At 35.1% G+C, this 20986-nt stretch overlaps 1 protein-coding gene across 1 annotated transcript; it reads left to right on the top strand.

Annotated features, from left to right (window-relative positions):
* Nucleotides 1–1632: 1632 nt before the first annotated feature.
* On the top strand, nucleotides 1633–6440 carry LOC129278379 (uncharacterized). The gene is made up of 2 exons (XM_054914566.2): nucleotides 1633–1926; nucleotides 3436–6440. Exon 2 carries the CDS (start codon nucleotides 3526–3528, stop codon nucleotides 4834–4836), a length of 1311 nt encoding a protein of 436 aa, XP_054770541.2. The 5' UTR covers nucleotides 1633–1926; nucleotides 3436–3525; the 3' UTR covers nucleotides 4837–6440.
* The last annotated feature ends 14546 nt before the right edge of the window (nucleotides 6441–20986 follow it).

The raw sequence follows: 20986 nt of genomic DNA, 5'->3' as shown, positions 1-20986 counted from the left end.
TAATGTAAGGACCGGGTGTAAGAAAGACCCCAATTACTCATCCTTTTCATGATTTACAAAACATGAACAGAGTGTCTCGTTCTTAGGTCTAAATCTCAAAACCTTCCGCTCGTGCTTCGCGTTCGCATCAATTGTTTAGTTATATACCTATTATATGTTTAAGTTACAAAAAGTGCTTAGAATTTCCAGTCTTTAGGTAAAAATTTCAAAAAATTTCAGCTCGCGCTTCGCGCTCGCATTATTTGATTGTTGAAATATGTAACGTCTTCATGGCTAATTGCAAGCAGTCTTTAACAGGTACCTTTTCCATCAGTTAACCTCTGCTCGCACTTCGCGGTCGTAGTAAATATTTAGTTGTATATACATCTTTTTCAGGATAACAAACATTGCCCAGAATGTTCAAATTTTAGGAAAAAAATACATAAATTTTCCCTTAAAAATTTGCTCGAGCTTCGCGCTCGCATTATATAAATAAGGACAATGATATCATATATTTATGTTGATTTATAAAGATAAAGCTAAAAAGTGACCATGAGGACTACTCCTTCAATGAAACAGACAAAAATTACCTTCGAGCTGCCGATCGGGGATTAACATATGACTGAAAATGTTTTCGCCCCCCCCCCTATTGGCGAGGCTGGATCAGCCCCTGTTGTCCCCCCTACCTTTCGGGACAGATTTCCGCCCATGGATGATAGTGGTGGTGTTTGTGGTGGTGGTGGTTTTGGGTGGTGACGGTCTGGGGGTAATACTATATATTTGAAGATCTTTATTTCATTCATATTGTTGGGGGTGCATGAAGAATGATGGTCGACCATCCATGAACTTTTTTTTTTCGAAATTGACCCTGCTGATGTTAGTGATATACATGTATATACTAAAGGGGGCATAAACGTTGTCTTTGAAGCCACAAAGAAAATTGATCCCGAGTAATTTTCATTGCAGAAGTAAACATTATTTTCAATATAAACTCTTGGAATTGGTCCGAGAGTAATCATTTTGTTTGTGAATATGTATCCAACCGACGACTATCGAAAAAAATAAACCTATTTATTTGTTGGATTCCACTATTTTTTAAATAATTCTGTTTTTATTGAAAAAAAATCATGAAAATAACATAGATTTGTTTTTTTATGGCTGCCATATAATATAAATAACCTCTACGACGGACAGTTTCCTCTGATGGAGAACTTTATAGAACAAATCAATAATTGTTCTTGTTTCGGGAGGATCTGTGGTCCACCACTAAACCGCCAACTGATTTGGGGGAGGACTTTCATGTGATCGATATTTATGTGCGCCATTTTGAAATAATCAATATGAAGGAATAATAGAGGTCCAAACTAAAAAGTGAATAGGGGTGCAAATAGTAACAGTTATCAAACAAAATTGCAGAAACATTGATAATTTATGATTAAAACCAGCTATGGAATACAATTAAAGATATATACTTCATTCTAATTCACTTCTCCTTATAATTAACGTTGAACTCGTTTGTTACAATGGGGGATATGATTTATATTTGCCTTTCTTTTGAAAAATATCCCCTCGTGGATACATTGACTGATCCACCATCTTTAAATAAGAATTCTTTTATTCTTTAGAAGGGCACCTGCGATGTCTAATTTTACTATAGCAGTACTATTTACAATGTAAGACGTATCCACAACAAAGAAAAACAGAATAGGAGTGGAAATTAAGCTTTCATACAAGGTTAATTCTTTTCGAGAAACAAGTACCAGGATTCAAAACTCAATCGCGTCTTTCTTAATTTTATCCTTTATTAAGCTTATAGCAGGTACATTTTAGTACAAATTGTTAACGTTGAGACAAGCATGTAAGAAGGAATATTTAGTTAATCATTTTGGAGACGTCATAGAAAGTTATTTGAGCCGCGTGGAATTACGCCAATCCGCACGGTAAATGGTAAGTACTTGCTTTATATGCAATGCACTTCTTATGCATATTTTGTAAAATAGTGGATTATTGTTCAAATAATATTTTTTGAATCATTCTCTTTTTTCGTTCTCCCTTAAAGTTTCGCTCAAAAACTAAATGAAGGAGTTAAAAATTGATATTTTATTTCTAACAAAGCATGCATGCAAGAGCCAACCTGGTGGCAAAAAGAATGAAGTAGTTTTAAACACTGCATACCAAGGTAGCTTGCTATCATCGCATAGCTTGAAACTTTATAAGCTCGGTTTGGGTCTCCCATTCTTGCAATAAAAGTAGCAAAAAGCACATAAATGTCATAGCCAGGCAACGCTGGAGTGCACTTGTCCACATACTATTTTCGTCTGTCCATAAATGATTTACATTATAGCTCCCATCCACGTTCATGACGTTATTTATGTCTTCTTCATTTTTCTTCTCTTTTAACATGTTTTACATTCCACTGCCTATATTTCAGTACAGAGTCCAAAACAATAAAATTCAAAAGTGAACAAATACCTTATAAAGGGGGCATTTGATCTCTAGTTTAAAAAGGGAAGATTTTTGTCAGAATGATTTTTTGGGGGTGTTAATGACAAAACACTTGTCTTTTTCAGTATGTTTTAATCTTTAAATATATATATATATATATCCGGCTAAAGGCCCCTGGTATTTTATAAGAGTGTATGAATAAGGTGTAGGGGCAATCCTTCACCCCCCTTCCTCGAGATTCATTCTTTGCTCTCACTTGCTCTGAAAGATTCTGAACAATTTTGATCTTATCCTCTCTTGTTCATCTTTGTTTCTTCTATCGAATTACAAAATCTAGGCAATGTCAAACTTATTTACCCATTTCCACAGATACCTGTTTTTATATTTCAATTATGTATTAAAAACTGTCTATACAAAATATACCATATTATGTAAATTTGTCATTTTTGTCACTGAATATTATCATATGACGCTGTGATTAGTATCGTTATAAATGCATGAAAATGATTTATATTACACTTTATGTTCTGTTGGAAATAAAAAAGAATTTGACTTTTACAACTCTAAAAAAATCATTCGTAACTTAATTTTTGACCAATCAAATTCATGTATTTCAAAACTTGCGCTTGATATTTTGACTTGCGTTTATTAATTAATCGAAACTCTTTATGCAACTAGCCCCCAATTCAACATTGTGATTTAACCCCACTGCCTATGGAAGTGGGTAATTCTTATACAACGTCTAATTGGAAATAAAGAATTCACAGTTTTAATTCAATTGCTTTTTTTTTCCTACGACGTTAAAGAAACTCGGTGATATCAATGATAACATTTACTTTCCCAGGATAAAATTCTATGAAAAACAGAGTAGATATTGCGACTGAATTCGTGACTATTTGTATTATCTGTTTTTTTTAATACAAAGTAAGATACCGGTAGATTTTTTTTTACCTTGAGTCTTCACATCAAATGCATATTTCTATCAAAATTAATTATTCTATTTTTTTTCAGATCTATCAGATGTAGAGATAGCCTTTCATCTAAAAAAATCTTAGATGTAAAAGTTAGTCCGTTGGATCGACTAAGCACCCGTGATCTGACATGCCCTCCCCAGGCTGGCAGGGAGATGATCCTCCGAACAACATTCACGAGGTCTACGACTATGTCGATCGAGAACTCAAGCTCTTGAAAACCCGCCTCGCTACAAAGATCGAAAAGTTCTTCTACGGCGGCATCGAGCCCATACAGTTTTTGCTTCATGTCGAAGAAATTTTTAAGAGTAAACATCGGGTAAAGCGAATCAAGAGCATGATTCCTCGAGTAGCCGGGATGCAGGAGCTTGATCTGTTTATAAGGACCTGCATGGAGGTTCGACGTCCAGGAGGTGTCCGCGATGCAGGGTTCAGCAAAGACATCCAGACGTTCGCAACCGCGTTCACCCGAAGCGCCAAAGCTCTTGCAGATCTCCTGGACGAAGTACGCGACATCTACAGCATTGTCCAAACTTTCTGCAGGAACTACCAATCGCTTGAAGGCGAGTTTGATTTGAAGTGGGCCCGTAGCACGAATCTAGAACTCAAATCCACCCTGGATGCTACTGATCAGCTTCTAACCGATGCTCATCCGGGTGTGAACATCAAGTTGTTCAGTGCAGACAAGTTTTCTCTTGAGGTAGCAGAGAGCGTGGACTCCAAGCGATTTCCGGTGCTTCGGCTCTTTCCGGATCTCTTCCAGAAGTTCTACTTTTGCATCCATCTCCTTGGGAAATGGCGGGCCAATGATCAGATTTATCTGGAAGATATTCAGTTCAGACTGATCAAAACCAAGCGTCTGCAAAGACTGAAACAGGAAGAGTACAACACCATCGAGCTCGAGCATTCTAACATCCTGAGTACCATCGTCGAGAAACGACTCCGCGTTCGCACTCGAGAAATGAAAGAACGTATGAAGCAACTAGACCAAGAAATCAATAAACTCATACACCAAAATCGGGGAATGAACCAGGAGAAATCGCAGGGTGAACACGACGTCCTGGAAAGAAAACGAATGATCTTCCAAAACAAGGACGTTGCGGACTTTTCCAAAGACATTGACAGTATCCTAGGTGTGAGGAAAGACGTCGAGATCCTGCACAAGAAGCTGAAGTCACTGAACAGGAGTTTGAAGTTAAACGAACAGGAGTTGATCGCACGCCAGAAGGAGAAGGCTGAGCTGGAGCGAGACTATGAAGACACGAGACAGGCAATTAGTCGATCCAACCAACTAGCTTTTGAACGATCAGAACTCTCTAAGGAGATATCAATCATCAATGAAAAGATTCATGAACTTGAAACAATATTCTACAGGAAGACCGACCGTCAGAAGCTGGAACAAGCTTTTGAAGAACTCAGGGGGTCGGATGAGAATGGTTAAACTTTTGTCTATGAATTATTGATATGTTTTGAATGAATTGTGGATTCTGCCAAAGACTATAATTTTTATGTAATCATAAAAAATATAAACCTTTGTTCTATAAACAAAAGAAAAATGTACCTCTTGAATTTCTGGGACCAGCCATCCATCACTGTGTAAGCTATATTAGATTCGGTCACAATCATTGATAAAGGCAGCAGTGCACTTTTGCGTGCAGATGGGGGAGGGGGCTCGGACACATGCCCCCCCCCCCCAAAAAAAAAAAAAAAAAAAAAAAAAAGTTTAACAACCAAGAAAAAACCCAGACAATTAATGTCAAGATATTACGTCAAAATCTATCAACAAATTATATTTTCTTATCCAGAAGGAATCATTTTGCTCAATCGCTTCGCTTGCATGCAGCATTTTACAAATATTTCCCGGACGGTTTGTCTGGTCCCTATTTTTTTTTTTTTTTTTTTTTTTTTTGGGGGGGGGGGGTCATTATGCCACTACAGCAGTACCTGGATAGCCGGAGGTAAATTTTCCATGGTGTTGAGATTTTTTTTTTCAACTTCAAATGAACTTTTCTTTTATGATCGTACCTGTATTCCTGGATGGGCTGTGGCTTAGGAAGTAGTTAGGCGTTTCGTCGAATATCGCCTCTTCATTTATCTCTTTTCGAGATTATTGTGCCTTTGATAGGCAGTCCTGGGATTTTCTGGTTCTATCCAATGAATGGGTTATTCCAGTAATTCTGTATAATAGTTCCGTTACTAAACATAACGGTGCCTGAAAAATCAAAGACCTTAACTTGAGCATTGTATTCATGGATGAAAGAATACCTAGGCATTTACCCACTGATTCAAATTAAAGTCACTCTTGCAAATAACCTGCCTTTAATGTTTTATCATCCATTCGACAAAGAGTTAATCTTTCTTAGAAAATTGGAAATGCAAAATGGCTATACGCAATAGGTTCTAAGCTGCGATGGGTATATTCTTTTCAATGAATTGAGCATATATGTTTAGATTATTCTCATTTCTGCATAATTATTATGCTAATGCGATTGTATTAATAATTGAATAAACGATTTATCAAAATACACAAATTAAGCAGTTTTGGTGAATATCTATCTGTCCCATCCCCATCCGAAATTGTTTTCATGATATCCAAGGAAACATCCAATTTTAATTGCGGTGTAAGCAAAATCTGATTTCGTAACTCATAGGCCCGTATTCTGAAGTCAGCTTTAACTTAGACCATTGTCTAACTCTGTGCTAAAATGATGGGAAGCCAAAAGTTAAAAAATTATGTTCATATTGTATATTTCTTATGTTTACTACTAGTATTTTGTTTCCGTTTGTTTTCATAATGAAGAAAAATACTTCAGTTATCATTCCCAGACAATGATTATAAACAATTTGGGTGTCATATGAGTTAATATACTGCACGTGTACTGTAAGGGATTTGTGCTCTAATTGGCTCTCCATAGTTAAACCACAATTTTAAACCAGGGTTTAATTCAAACCCGAGTTCAGAATACGGGCCATAAAGTTATTTATATTTGAATAAAAGATTTATGGTTTATCTAAATAGCTAATAAATCATTGTATGATACAGAACATCAATCTTCTATAATTTCGCTTATTCCAGTACGTTCCTTAAAAAAAAAACAGTGATGAAACCACAGAACAGAGAGAAGGGGTATATGAAGGAGGATGGGGTAGAGAGAGGAACGAATAGAGATTAGAACAGAGAGAGGATGGATTGATAGAACTAGAGAGAAAATTGATATATGAGGAGGTAAGTGGAGAGGAAAAAGAGCAGACAAAGCGGAAAGAGAAAGAGAGAAAATAGGTAGAAAGAGAGAGAGAGAAAATGTGTGTGTGTGTGTGTGTGTGTGTGTGGAGAGGGATCGGGGAAGAGGGGGGGGGGGGGTGAGGGTGAAGATGGGTTTGGCAGGAGAGAAAGAGAAAGTGTGTGAAAACATTGCTGCCCTCGAAATGCAATTTGGAAAGACTATTTTATTGATTGCATTTAATTAATAATTAAACAACTTATACAACGTTTACGAAAAGGGCCTACAATGCCTTTATAAAACAGTGAAATAATTGATTTTCTATCTTGAATTATGCATCAAGGGCAATGATGTCTCAAAATTCCTGTACTTCATTATATTTTTAATCAGTGAATTGCATCGAACCGAGTAGATCAAATCACGGCAAACCGTCAGACGAGGAGGAAAATAATTTAATAGCAAAAACGCAGCCGAGCAGAAATTTGCCAACTGTTGTCGCCATCACGGAATATATTATTAAGTATGGAACAGGTATCTTACCTCAGGAAAAGAAGATAGTCTGGTAGACTATCTTCTTACGCGAAAGAAGGGGCTCAAATCATGTTTTGTTGTTGTCATGTGTGCGTGCGTGAGAGAGAGAGAGAGAGAGAGAGGAGGGGGGGGGGGGGGGAGAGCGGGGAAAGAGAGAGAGAGAGATTTTTTTTGCAACTACATTTAAACAGCTTGCGATAAAATAATGTTGATGTTGTTTCTTAATTACTTATTATTATTATTAAAATAGCCTACTTGGTCTGGATACTAATGGAACTATACGTGTTGAGAAAGCCCTGTCACGTTACATCGATCCAAAATTAACGTTCTTATCATTTTGATATGTGAAATTTGTTATAAAATTAAGGAAATTCAGACACACCCGCGCACACCCTCACACCCTCACCATCACCCCCACACACACTATTGCAAATATTCCCAAACACCTTTGTGCTAGCAAGTGGAATTGATGTCACATTTACATCAATACAGCAGCATACTTATTTTAATTATTGCTAATAATAGACTTTGATGCCATAGCGCCCCGATATCCAACCTTTTAAAGGTCATACAGTCATGTTGATCGCCCCATTTTCAAGGGGAGTTTGAATAGGAGCATTTCCATTCATACCCAGATTTAAACAGAGCAGTTTAAAGAATATTTGGATCGGTAAACATTATCCCCTTTTCAAAATATCTATTGAATATAATCGTATTGTCATGATTATTGTGGATTTAATGAAGCTTGCAGGGCATAGAAATATTATTCACCTTTTAATATCGACACGGTGACCTGTTAACAAAGAAGCTCGAAAATATTGTGGTGCTCAGCCAAAATGAATTCTTGAATGCGAAAATGTCAACACCTTTTCATGCAGATTACTGATCTGGAAGGTATGACTGAAAACGTTAAAAGATTAATATCTAAGGCACACCTTTGGAATGTCTCCCCAATGAGAGTATGACCAAAAATGTCTCATTTGTGTTTCCTGCTTCTCATTTTTTTTCGCAATTAACTACAAGACATATGATTGATTTAGGGAACAAAAATAGACTTGCAATTGATCGCAAGTTTCTTGCAACACCCCATCAATCTCTCTCCCCGTTTCAAATTATCCTTTGATATTTCTATTTCACAATTATTTACGCCTTTTCTGTTCTCCTCTATCTCCCACTCTACTCTTCTTCCCACATCTATATTAATACCCCTTTCCCCACTCTACCTTTCACCCTCTCTCACTATTTTCCTCTTTCTTTCTTTCTTTCCTTCTTTCTTTCTTTATTTCTCTCTCTCTCTCTCTCTCTCTTTCTTTCTTTCTTTCTTTCTTTCTTTCTTTCCTTATTTATTTCGCTCTCTCTTTCTTTCTTTCTTTATTTCTCTCTCTCTTTCTTTCTTTCTTTATTTCTCTCTCTCTTTCTTTCTTTCTTTATTTCTCTCTCCCCCTCTTTCTTTCTTTCTTTATTTCTCTCTCTCTCTCTTTCTTTCTCTCTCTCTCTCTCTCTCTCTCTCTCTCTCTCTTTCTTTCTTTATTTCTCTCTCCCCCTCTCTTTCTTTCGTTCTTTCTTTCTTTCTCTCTTTCTTTCTTTCTTTTTCTTTCTTTCTTTCTTTCCTTCCTTCCTTCTTTCTTTCTTTATTTCTTTCTTTTTCTTCCCTCTCTCCTTCTCTCTTTCTTTCTTTTTTGTTTGTTTGTTTGTTTCTTTCTTTCTCTCTCTCTCCCCCTCTTCTTTTTTTTTTTCTTTCCCTTTATGAAAATTTTGTTTCTGTATATTCTATTTTTGTCTGTCACGAGCAATTAAAAGTCCATTCTGGTATAATAAATCATGTTATATTATCCCTATACATTTCATGCAGCATTCTTTTTTCGTATACGTTTGTCAATCGTACGAATGAAAATTTCATGAAGCTCATTGTCGATGAATTCCACTGACAAGAGTTATAACCTTTTTGCCTAAAATTGGTTTAAAAAAATCAGCAATGTAAATAAAAAATATATGACAAGATACGTTGGTAAAACCAGCATAAAACATTTCCTTGTAATGTCCAATGAGAGCTTTAAACGTAATGTTGCATCTTTTCATCTGCACCACATTGTCTATAGCAACGTTTATCTTAGGCTATTGTAATTTGGAAGTCATCAAAATAATTGGCTTGACGTAGATTGGCCTATTTTCACCTATTATGCCTATCAAGATAACGAATCAGTCACTGTGTAATTAGCAAGCACCATTATCCTTCCGACTCGTCTCGGAGTTTGGCAACGATTTGCTCTCATTATTTTGAGTAGCATAACCAGACAACATACAAGCCTATAATAAAATGTTATGATAATTGGATTTCACCACAATAAAAGTCTCTCTGTTCATCCACCTCATTCCTTCACATCATAGTATATGAAGACAAAATGAACATAATTTCTTTAATTCTAATGTCTGTTTTTCCTTTTACCAATTTTTATGTACTATTATAACTGATGCTGAATTCCTTGTGATAATATTTTGTCTGTATATTGTTAGTTGATTGTAATGTTTTTTTTAAACGGAGATCTGGATTACATTTCAAAACTCAAATTGATACATAAAAATATACTGGTTTAAAGTTGAATAATTCATTAATCTTACCCAATTATAATTGTTTCTGTGATAATGAGTATTTTGCATAAATTTTTAGTGTATTCATAATCATGATATTAGAAAATGTAATGTGCTTATTTGTAAGTCTGTAATCGTATTTATTTTGTAAATTACCCGATGTATAACGAATTCCCTCCATGGAAAATATTGTAATGCTATCTAATTCTATAAAATCAGAAATTATTTTATAAGGACAAGGTTCGCCTTTTTACACGAAAATCCTCAGATTTTCGGCTGCCACACAGTATAAACGCAATTTATGAGCTTTGCAGTAGTTGTTTAACAGTTTAATTAGCCGCGCTTATATGCTTAATTAATATTGAAGATTAGATATTAAAATCTACACTTTCATGTTTAAGATTTTAAACAGTTTTTGAACGGTTAAACAACTACTGTGAAAATCTTATAGTAAACAGTGTGTTATATATATATATTTATATACATAAATATATATATATATTATAATATTATATATATATATATATATACATATACACACACACACACACACATATAACATATATATATATATATATATATATATATATATATATATAAATTAACAGCGTGTATACATTATCATTATGTTCCAATACGTTATCTTATTTTTGTGAGTTCTTCATGCTTGTCCAGCTAGCCAGCCAGCAAGGATATGGTGCCTTAGCAAACATTACTGGAGGTATTATCGTTTCTAGTTACGGACAGACGATATGGAGGGCAAACATGCCGAGTGATAGTAACGAGAAACAAGACTTCCTATCTACTATCCTACGTCGTTATTTGCGTATTTACCCCTCTATCTACCTGGCTTCCAGCATTGAACGCGTATCAACACTTCACAATAAATAATGTAAGATTTGGTTGCTAAGTAACAGAGCTCTTTAGAATAAGATATTGTGGATGTGAAATTATGACCAAAAGCAACACGTTACTGCCCCGTCACATGGAATGAATAATACATGAAATGTGATTATTTGATTTCCGAATGGATCTGGGTCCTCGTTGCTAAAAGCGTTCATAATGCTTGGCTATAATTTCAAAAGTAAACATAACTGTTAGAAATCTGATTCGAATTTTGTTGCGTTTGTTTATATTCATAACGCCAAGCGCCGTTTACGAGACCAAATTTTCTTTTGTTTCGATATATAAAAGGAAACGAGAAGAGTAAGCATGAAAGAAATGCAAAAATAAATGAATTATAGAAAAAAGAAAGGAAAATACATTGTATAGTATATTAGGCTAAATCCCAGGGGGGGGGGGGGCACTTCCATTGACGAGTGGATACCATGCGTGACCATGGGGCCTCGAAAATCACCATATACAAGTATTTTCCATATTCTGAAAATGCACCCCTTAACAAGTATTTGCGTGTGAAACCCTACCCTTAACAAGTATTGGGAACAAAACGATACTCTTGGCAAGTATTCTCTGAATTGAACCCCTAAACAAGTACAGAGATATTTTAATTGTTATGTCACGGACGTCGGTTTTACCTTTACCGACATCATTGGGTTTTACGGCCCCACCGCCAACGCCTCACGCAAATCGTACTCTAAACACGTAGTGTCGACTGTTGGGGCTATAAAACATTTATCTTTTTAATACCCTCGCAAATTTGACCCTAAACACGTAGCTTTCCTAGCGAAATCATAGGCCTACTACTTTTTTAATTATTTTAGTGTGTTTGACATCCTTATTACGTTACGTACGTAACGTACCCTATCTTGAAAAAAGGGACATTTTTTTACGTGTTTTTTTTGGTCGCGCATGGTATCTACTCGTCAATGTAAGTGGACCCCCGGGGGCTAAACAGGTCCTTCATTAGGCTTATGACATAAGATAAACAGACAAACAGATAGATATATCTTAGATAGATAAATCTGATACTGGGAGTTTTATACCGACCTCCAAATTCAAATACTCAACATTTTCTGGAAACCCTCAATGAGTTTTTAATCAATCCATTTCTTAAAAATAAAGAATGTTTTTTTATGGGGGACTTCAACATCAATTTAATAAATTGTAACACTAACAATACCTCACAAGAGTTCCTCGAAATGTTCTTGACTAATTCTTTCTTACCACTAATTACTAAACCAACGAGAGTAACTAGCACTTCTGCAACTATTATAGATAATATTTTTAGTAATGTAACTTACCCTACCCCCACAGCTGGTATAGTCCTTAGTGATATTTCTGATCACTTTTCAATTTTTGCGAAGTTGTCTAAAAATAAACTTTTTAAGAATGAATCATATAATACTTCCTATCGTAAAATAACCGATGATAGCATTTCCCATTTAATTAATGATTTAGACAATACAGACTGGTCGACCATTTTTGACTACACAGACGTTGATGTAGCTTACGATTCTTTTATAACCAAATTAACGTCTTCTTTAGATACCCATGTTCCTCTTATTACCAACCGAAAATCAAATTATAAAAAGATCCCAATACATCCCTGGATTACTAAATCTCTCTTACGATCTATTAACCGTAAAAATAACCTTTATTACAAATATATCTCTAAACCAAGCGAAAACTCTCGCTCTAAGTACACTTGTTATAAAAACACCCTTACCACATTATTACGTATTGCCAAAAGGGAATACTACACTTCTAAATTAAACATCTACAAAAATGATATGAAAAATACATGGAAGATTATCAATAATGTACTGAACAAAAAGAAAAAAAGCTCTACAATCACAAAAATAAAATCAAACAATACTATCACAGACGACACTGATATAATCACAAGAGAGTTCAATTCGTATTTTTCAAATGTTGGCAACAACTTGGCTAAAAATATTCCTCGAACTAACAAATCTTTTTCCGATCTCCTCGACGACCCTAACACCAATTCCATGTTTTTTAATCCTACTAATTCGATGGAAATATTAAATATAGTTAGCAATCTACAGAATAAGAAAAGCCCGGGGTACGATGGTATACCTAACTTTCTACTAAAAAAAATTATTGCAGCCATCGTTGACCCATTAGTACATATCTTTAACACATCTCTTAGCACTGGACGGGTCCCCAATAACATGAAAATCTCCAAAGTCATCCCACTGTTCAAAAAGGGTGATAGCCAACTCGTTTCCAACTATCGTCCGATATCCTTACTAACCTCACTTTCTAAAATTCTAGAAAAACTTGTCCATACCGGAACAAGTGCTTTTTTCAAATTACACAAAATTTTTTCAAACTTCCAATTTGGATTCCGTGAAAACCATAGTACTTCCCATGCAATTTTATCATTTATTAATAAAGTCACCACTTCCATCGATAATAGTTGTCATACTGTCGGTATTTTCCTGGACTTCTCCAAGGCCTTCGACACTATAAACCATGAAATTCTTCTTCATAAACTACGCCATTATGGAGTTAGAGGGAAGGCCTTGGAGTGGTTCAGGAGCTACCTCACTGATAGGACCCAATTTGTATCAGTAAATAATAACATTTCATCTACTCTTCCAATTACTTGCGGTGTCCCCCAGGGTAGCCTACTAGGCCCACTTCTTTTTATTACTTATATCAATGATATAAAAAATACATCAGATTTACTTTCATTTATACTTTTTGCTGACGACTCCAATATTTTCTTTTCCCATGATGATATTAACCAACTCGTTAGAATCATAAATTCTGAACTAACAAATGTTACAGATTGGATCAAGGCCAACAAACTTTCGCTTAATCACCAGAAAACAAACTACATGCTTTTTAGTAATAAAATCAATACTCTACCAGACAGTATTTTCTTTGATAATTTCGTTCTTAATAATGTTTCCACTACCAGATTCTTGGGTGTCCTTATCGACAACAAATTATCCTGGAAGCCTCATATCGATAGTACATGTAAAACAATTTCTAGAAATATTGGAATTATTAATAAACTCAAACATTTTCTCCCTTCTCGAACTTTGTTAACACTATACTACACACTTATTCTACCATATATTAATTACGGAATAATTGCCTGGGGATGTGCAATACAAACACAACTAAATAGAATATTACTTCTCCAGAAAAAAGCTCTAAGAATAATTTTTCAAACACACTTTAGATCACATACTGATATCTTATTTTTTGAAAATAACATCCTCAAAGTAAGTGACATATATCTCTTCGAACTAAGTCAATTTATGTTCAAATTAAGCAAGGACGATCTCCCCACTATTTTCTCAAATATGTTCCATAAAAATGCATCCGTACACTGTTACCCAACAAGGCAACGACAATATTATCATCTCCCATTAACAAGAACTCTATTTGCAAAGAATTCATTTGTCTTTTCCGGGCCTGCCTACTGGAACTCTCTGCCTCAAGATTTTAAAGAATCCCCTAATATAAATATTTTTAAACGCAAACTGAAAAAAATGTTAATATTGCAATACTCGTTGCAAGCAGATCATGCTGAATAACTGAATATTATTTGTTATTACTGTTTTCTTCTTAAAATTGCAACTAGCCAAAGTACCTGCTCCTGCTGCCCGCTTTCTTTCTATGTTATGTACCCTGCACTTCTCTGTCCCTCCCCTCTTCTCCCCCTCACATTCCCCCTCTCTCCCTAATGCTATTTTTTTTTTGTAATGTAACTAAGTTTATTTAGGGGCTTGCCTTTTGTACAAGCTTTGCTTTTTTCGGCAAGACCCTCCGTTTTACTTTAAAATACAATTGTCATACAAGGTAATTTTATTTATTGAATTGTGTTCCTTAAATCTAAGATTATGTTATGTATATTTTATTACGTCTTGCATTATTTTCGACCTTGTTTTGTTATACTTATCATGCTTATGTTGTGAAACGGAAATCAATAAATCAAATCAATAAATCAAATCAGACTAAATTATTCTGAATAATTTCTGAAATTGATTTAAAGTCAATGAAAAACAACCGACATTGTTTAACTAATGTAGTCCTTAGTCCTTCTGACTAAAAGGATCATGATGGTGGTGGTGTTGGTGATGATGATGGTGAATATGATGCTCACAAAAACTACAGCAATTATTCAGATAGTTATTAAAACAAATAATTTTAATGATGATGATTAGGCCTATAATGACGATGTTGATGATAATTATCATGATGCCAATGATGACGACACTGATGATAATAATGATGATGATGGTGGTGGTGGTGGTGACAATGGTCCTCAATGTACTAATATGAATGCAATCTTCAAATGAATTATATACTGAAGTTTTACCTCGTTATCAAAATGGAACGAAGTTCATGGGTATTGGGTTTTAAGACAAAAAGAAGGCAAACTTGAAGCAAGTTTCGGGTTGGCAACCCCAGTATGTATTACCCTCATAGGCGCCACTTTAATGTGGCGCCTCATCTGCTTTCCGCATTTTGGGATTCTGTGGTGAACAGGACACACAAAATAGTGTGTACGATCTTTAACTACTGTACCACCAGTGCGCTGCATGCTTCGTACAGTTATCATCGCGGTAGTTTGCCCATTCATTCGAGTAGCGCAACGGCATTCATAGCTTAATTCTTCAATACACTACTGGCACCGAATCATGGATGTTTAAATTGGAATTTGCCGTGTAAACTGCTCCAAATTGTGCTTATTCGCGAGAAGAAACATGGCTACCTATATCATCTTTATAAAATTGCTGTTCTTAATGTTTGTGCTCCATTTACCTTGCCCACTTACCGCTATACAACCAGATAATTCAGAAACTGGTAAGTGTAAAATCCTTCGCATTATTACAGGTGGTTTCGGCCGTCAGCTGTTTGACTTTACGCCGTGTCTGCCGTATGGGTACATACTCCATTCGTGTTGAGCGAATTCCAGTGAGTGAATGAACTGTGCAGGGTGTTGGCTTAATTCTTAATGCCCCACGTATTGATATTTGCGGGGGTTTTGTGTAATTATTTGGTGTTTGTGAGGACAAATATCCATGTTAAAAAAGAAACTAAACGAGGTACACATGTTATGTTAATGTTTTGACCTCAAAGATCCTGGCAACTACCCAGACCACTGGCACTACCAAAATACTCCGAATTTATTTGCAATGAATATACATGTACTAATATTAATAAAGAATGTATGTAAAAAGCATGAAGAATGCACAAGATTACCTTTTGAAATGTACATGCTCCTTCACAAGTATCATTCTAAATTATTTTAATTGAAATAAATTGAACATCAATGTTCATGAATGCACATGATTTTACCTTTTTGTGTGGATACAGTACATCTCTTCAAATATTGCTCATTTATATAAAAATATGAGACCATGATACCATTCATACTACCTTATGTGCAGAATTAGTCTCTTTTATAGAAACACACTAAAGATATTCAAAGCTAATTGGTACTTTTGCAAGATATGTAATAGTCTTCACAATAAATTTAATGATTATTCAATTATTATTGAATAACAAGAATAATTTTCAGAATTGAAATAAATATGATCTGTAATAATAATGATAATGTCAATGATAGTGATATGATAATGATTCATTGATAGAGAATGATAAAAGTACTGTATATTGGTCTCTTATCCAATGTTGTAAACGTGTCATTTGCTAGCATGTATTACATACATAAAAAAGAACTTATTTTGAGAACTTTAGATATCTTTCTTGTAATGTATTCAGTTAAGTATATATTTTGTAATTATATATATTTGTTTTATGGAAGAACAGTGATATTTTGCCAATACCACTGGAATGGGTCATCCTGTATATTTTATATGATTTGTTAAATTTGAACATTTATATACATGTATTTTATTCTTTTTATATGTAAATAAATACAAACAAGCGAACAACTTATTTTGAAAAATAGAAGACAGAATCCAGATGACCCAGATTTCTGGACGAAGTCCGTTTGCTTTCCATACTGTATCTAAAATTGGGTAAAGAGACCAGTATCTTTTTGTATAATACAACTATTATTCGTACATTAGAATAAAGATTTCTTATAAGCCATCAGTGAAATGCTTCAATGTCTTTTTAAATAATGATTTTTTTTTCTTCATTTTATATCGATGATGATAATAATACTAATCAGGGTGCTACATAAGCACTTGCCCGATTGCCTTGGGCAAGTAGAAGTTAAAGTCGGGCAAGTGTTTTGATTGAAGTATAGAACCAAAACTACTTGCCCGAATTGGGCAAGCAATATTCTCACAGTAGAATGACCAAAATTAGGGTCGATATGATATATCGACCCTAAATTTGGTCATGGCGGACAAGATAAAATCACTTTGGAAAAAGAAATGCAAGAACAAGGTACATCAGTTCATGTCAAAAGAGACGAAATAAGGTCAATGGTTGATAAAACCGCAATATTTCTTTTGAAGAGGTAAAACTTTTTTTCAAGATTTTTTTTCGGGCAAGTATATTCCAACTATTTAAAAATTTACTTGCCCGACAGGGCAAGTGCTTCTAAAAAGTTAAGGAGCACCCTGTACTAATGATATAATGATAATACTACTAATAATATAATAATGATGATAATAATAATAATAATGATAATAATAATGCTATAGGTAATAATAGTGTAATAATGATATAATAATTTCATAATAATAATGATGATGATGATGATGATAATAATGATATAATAATTGTAATAATGATGATAATAATGATAATAGTTATAATAATATAATAGTGATAATAATGATTACATTGAAAATTGGGGAGAAACATTTTGTTTTCTCATATTTTGGTTCTCCTTAATGTGACAGGCCTACCCTATTGTTGACGATAGAAGGTAGTTTTTAGACTCATAATAATAATAATCAATATTGAATCAACTGATACGATGGTTCAACAATATATCAATCAATAAAAGTAATAGTAGTTTTAGAATGCCAACTGATGACGAGAGTGATAATGACATTTTGGTTTGTTACAGTTCAGAACAAAATTTAGAAATGATTAAAAGAAAATAACATCAAAATTGCTTGATTTGTGACAGCCAGATGAGAAGATCTAGATTGGATTTACCACCAATGTACTCTGAAAAAAGGAAAGTTTGATGAGAATAGACAGGTTTAAAGGAAACCAAAACTCAAGAAGAGAAGCAATCTTATTGGAAAGAGTAAAATGAGAGGAACAATTAAAAAAAAAGTTTCATCAAAATCGGTTATGAAATAAGCAAGTTATGGACGTTTAAAAAGTCTTTCCGTACTTTCTATGGGGATGCTCAAATTGGCAAACATGCTTCAAAATGGCTGATTTTGTGGACAACTCTCCATTTTTTCTGTACACAAATTTTCAGATATCCCCCTTTATTTTACATATTTCACATCATCTCCTGAACTTGAATTTTGTGGTGTGAATTATATTTTCCCATGACATATGTTATGCTCAGAATGAGGCAATATGAAATTTTAAAGATAATAGGGAAAATCTGAAAAATTGTGTACAAAACAAATCGAGAGTTGTCCACAAAATCAGCCATTTTGAAGCACGTTTGCCAATTCGAGGATCCCCATCGAACGTACAACAAGACTTTTTAAACGTCCATAACTTGCTTATTTCACAACCGATTTTGATGAAAATTGTTTTAAATTGTTCCTCTTATTTTACTCTTTCTGATAAGATTGCTTCTCATCTTTGGTTTTGGTTTCCTTTAATGTAATGAAAGCTTGATGCATGACAAGATAGGCTGTGCACAGTTGAAGTAGGATCCATGGTTGAGTATACAGTCCTGTTTTCAAAGTGATCTCCACAGAATATATCCGCTGTTCAGACTATTGTCCAAGGGGACAAAGTTGCCATGCCTCAGAGAATTCTCTTTCAATCTTATAGTGGCTGCAGAAAACTCTTTCCTCAGTCAACCAAGACAGGAGATCTTAGAGGGAGGGGCCTTGAGTAAGAATTGATATTATACATGTAGGCTACAGTTGTAGTACTGGTACTGTATGTGATATGAACTTGGTGCAGTGACATTCCCCTTTACAATCTAAAAAAAAAAACTACCTCGTGTCATGTTTCTTACATAAACCTAATATGCACAATTTGAATATTTTCTCTACCGCTCAGATACAGAATCAGATCTGGGCCCCGTCTTACAAAGACTTGCAATTGATTCGATCAACCACAACTATGGAAAGCCAGCAACGCCAACATCTAAAACACATGTTTATTCAAATTATTTTCTAGATACCGTACTGTATGATGTACTGTATCATACATGTACGTTCATTGTTTTCTTGCAAATTCAGTGTGCTTCTCATTGCTCACAAAGTACATTGTGCAAATTTTCTGAAGAAAAAAATTATGACATTGATGGATTTCCATATACATGTAGTTGATGGTGATTGGACCAATCGTAACTCTTTGAGGGACAGGGCCCAGTTGAGACTGGTACAAATGATGGGTAATATTAATAATAATAAATGAGATAAGATTGGAAAGACCATCTCCTCCCCTCGAATAACAGTCAGAATATACATGTACATATAATAAGGGAAGGGAGTGAGAGTCATTAGACCATGTGTCAATTATTTATTCAACCTTAAATTGTTATTGCATTCCATTGGGGGAGGCTATTCTTAACCAAAATTGCTGTGTACAGGGTGTGTACTAGTATACTGTAGGGCAGTCTGCACCAGCCCGAGTTTTCAAATTAGCGCGCTATTTCTGAACCTGCAAATTATCTTGATCTGAACAATGTCAAGATTATTTGTAATGGAGATGCAATCATGGGGATAGTTTGCTGGATTAATCTTGAGATTGCAATCCCAAGTCAACTTCGTGTTATTTGCAAAATAGCGCGCTATTTACAAATTATCCAGCATATCCGCAGATGCAAACGCACTCGGGATTATTTATTCATGGCGTCGCACCATAATGCATCGATTCCTCGCACACGCACTAATTGCTCTTGCGCTGGTGGAGACGGGGTTTCTTGAATCTCAAGATTGATCGCGAAGAGGGGCGATCGGGCTAAATTCTAGAAATTGGACAAACTCGGCCTGGGGCGATCGGGCTAAAATCTCGAAATTGGGCAAACTCGGCCTGGTGCAGCGCCGCCTTACATGTATGTGTGGGTTGACTCTTTTTTTTTGGGGGGGGGGCATTATTTCCGAGCTGTGTATTTATTGATCTGAGAGGCCATGGCTGAGTGAGTGTAAGGTGTAAAGACACGTAGAAGTCTTGGGCTGTTCCCTGGCCACTGCACCTATGTGTAGCATGCCCTTGAGCAAGGCATTTAATTAACAGTATTCCTTTATCCTACAAAAGATAAATGAAAAAGTATTGGTACCACTTTGTGCATGTGTTAAAAAGGAGATCACCTTTACAATGTGGTTTAGGATGAATGGGGTTACATGTATGTTTGTGAGTGGGACGTGTGATCTTTGTTGCGAATGTAGTACTTTACTACTTTCACATACACACATGTAGCAGGGCTCATATTAATCCCATCCATTGAAGGTCATGGCCTTGTATCCCGCTTTCATTTTTGCACGTCTAAAAAACCCACTTCTTTCCAATGCAATTTTGCATTCACCCCTCTCTATTCAAATGTATTTCGAGGTCTTTGCGTAAAAGGCAGAGTGGGGTACTAAGGCCACCTTTTAGAACTTAGCTGTCTGCTCAAGTATACCAGTGTCAAACTTTAAAATGGATTTTGTTTGGTATCTGAGAGGGTCCCTTAGTACAGAAACTGCAGATGTTATTATGGAGCATTGAAGGTTTTCAATTCCTCATTCTTTCCCTATCTCTCTCTCTCTCTGTCTGTCTGTCTGTTTATCCCATTTTTTCCTTTCTCTCTGCCTTTTCACTTTATTTTATCAATTTCAAAAATCCTCTCCCTCTTTTTCACATCTGTGTTTTTTTTTTCCACTTATCTCTGTCTCTCACCTTAAAAAAATGTGTATGTGGTATAGAAGAGAATCTTGACAGCATTGTTAAGAAATTCATTTTAATTCATTGGCCCCTATTCTGAAGTTGGGTTCAAATTAAACCCTGGTTTAAAGTTGTGGTTTAACTATGGAGAGCCAATTGGAGCACAAATCCCTAACATTACACATTATATTACCTCATATGACACCCAAATTATTCATAATTGTCTGGGAATGATAATTGAAGTATTTTTCTTCATTATGAAAGCAAAAGGAAACAAAATAGTAAACATAAGAAATAAACAGAATTTTTGAATTTTTTGCTCCCATAATTTTAGCACAGAGTTAGACCGTGGTCTAAGTTAAACCTGACTTC

Source organism: Lytechinus pictus, chromosome 15 (genome assembly GCF_037042905.1).
Source record: "Lytechinus pictus isolate F3 Inbred chromosome 15, Lp3.0, whole genome shotgun sequence".
NCBI lineage: Eukaryota > Metazoa > Echinodermata > Echinoidea > Temnopleuroida > Toxopneustidae > Lytechinus > Lytechinus pictus.
The sequence above is the reverse complement of the archived record's forward strand: the minus strand, read 5'-3'. Positions and strand labels throughout refer to the sequence as shown.

What these genes read in the sequence shown, in the direction of transcription:
- LOC129278379 (XM_054914566.2), top strand. Translation starts at nt 3,526, where the DNA reads ATGCCCTCCCCAGGCTGGCAGGGAGATGATCCTCCGAACAACATTCAC.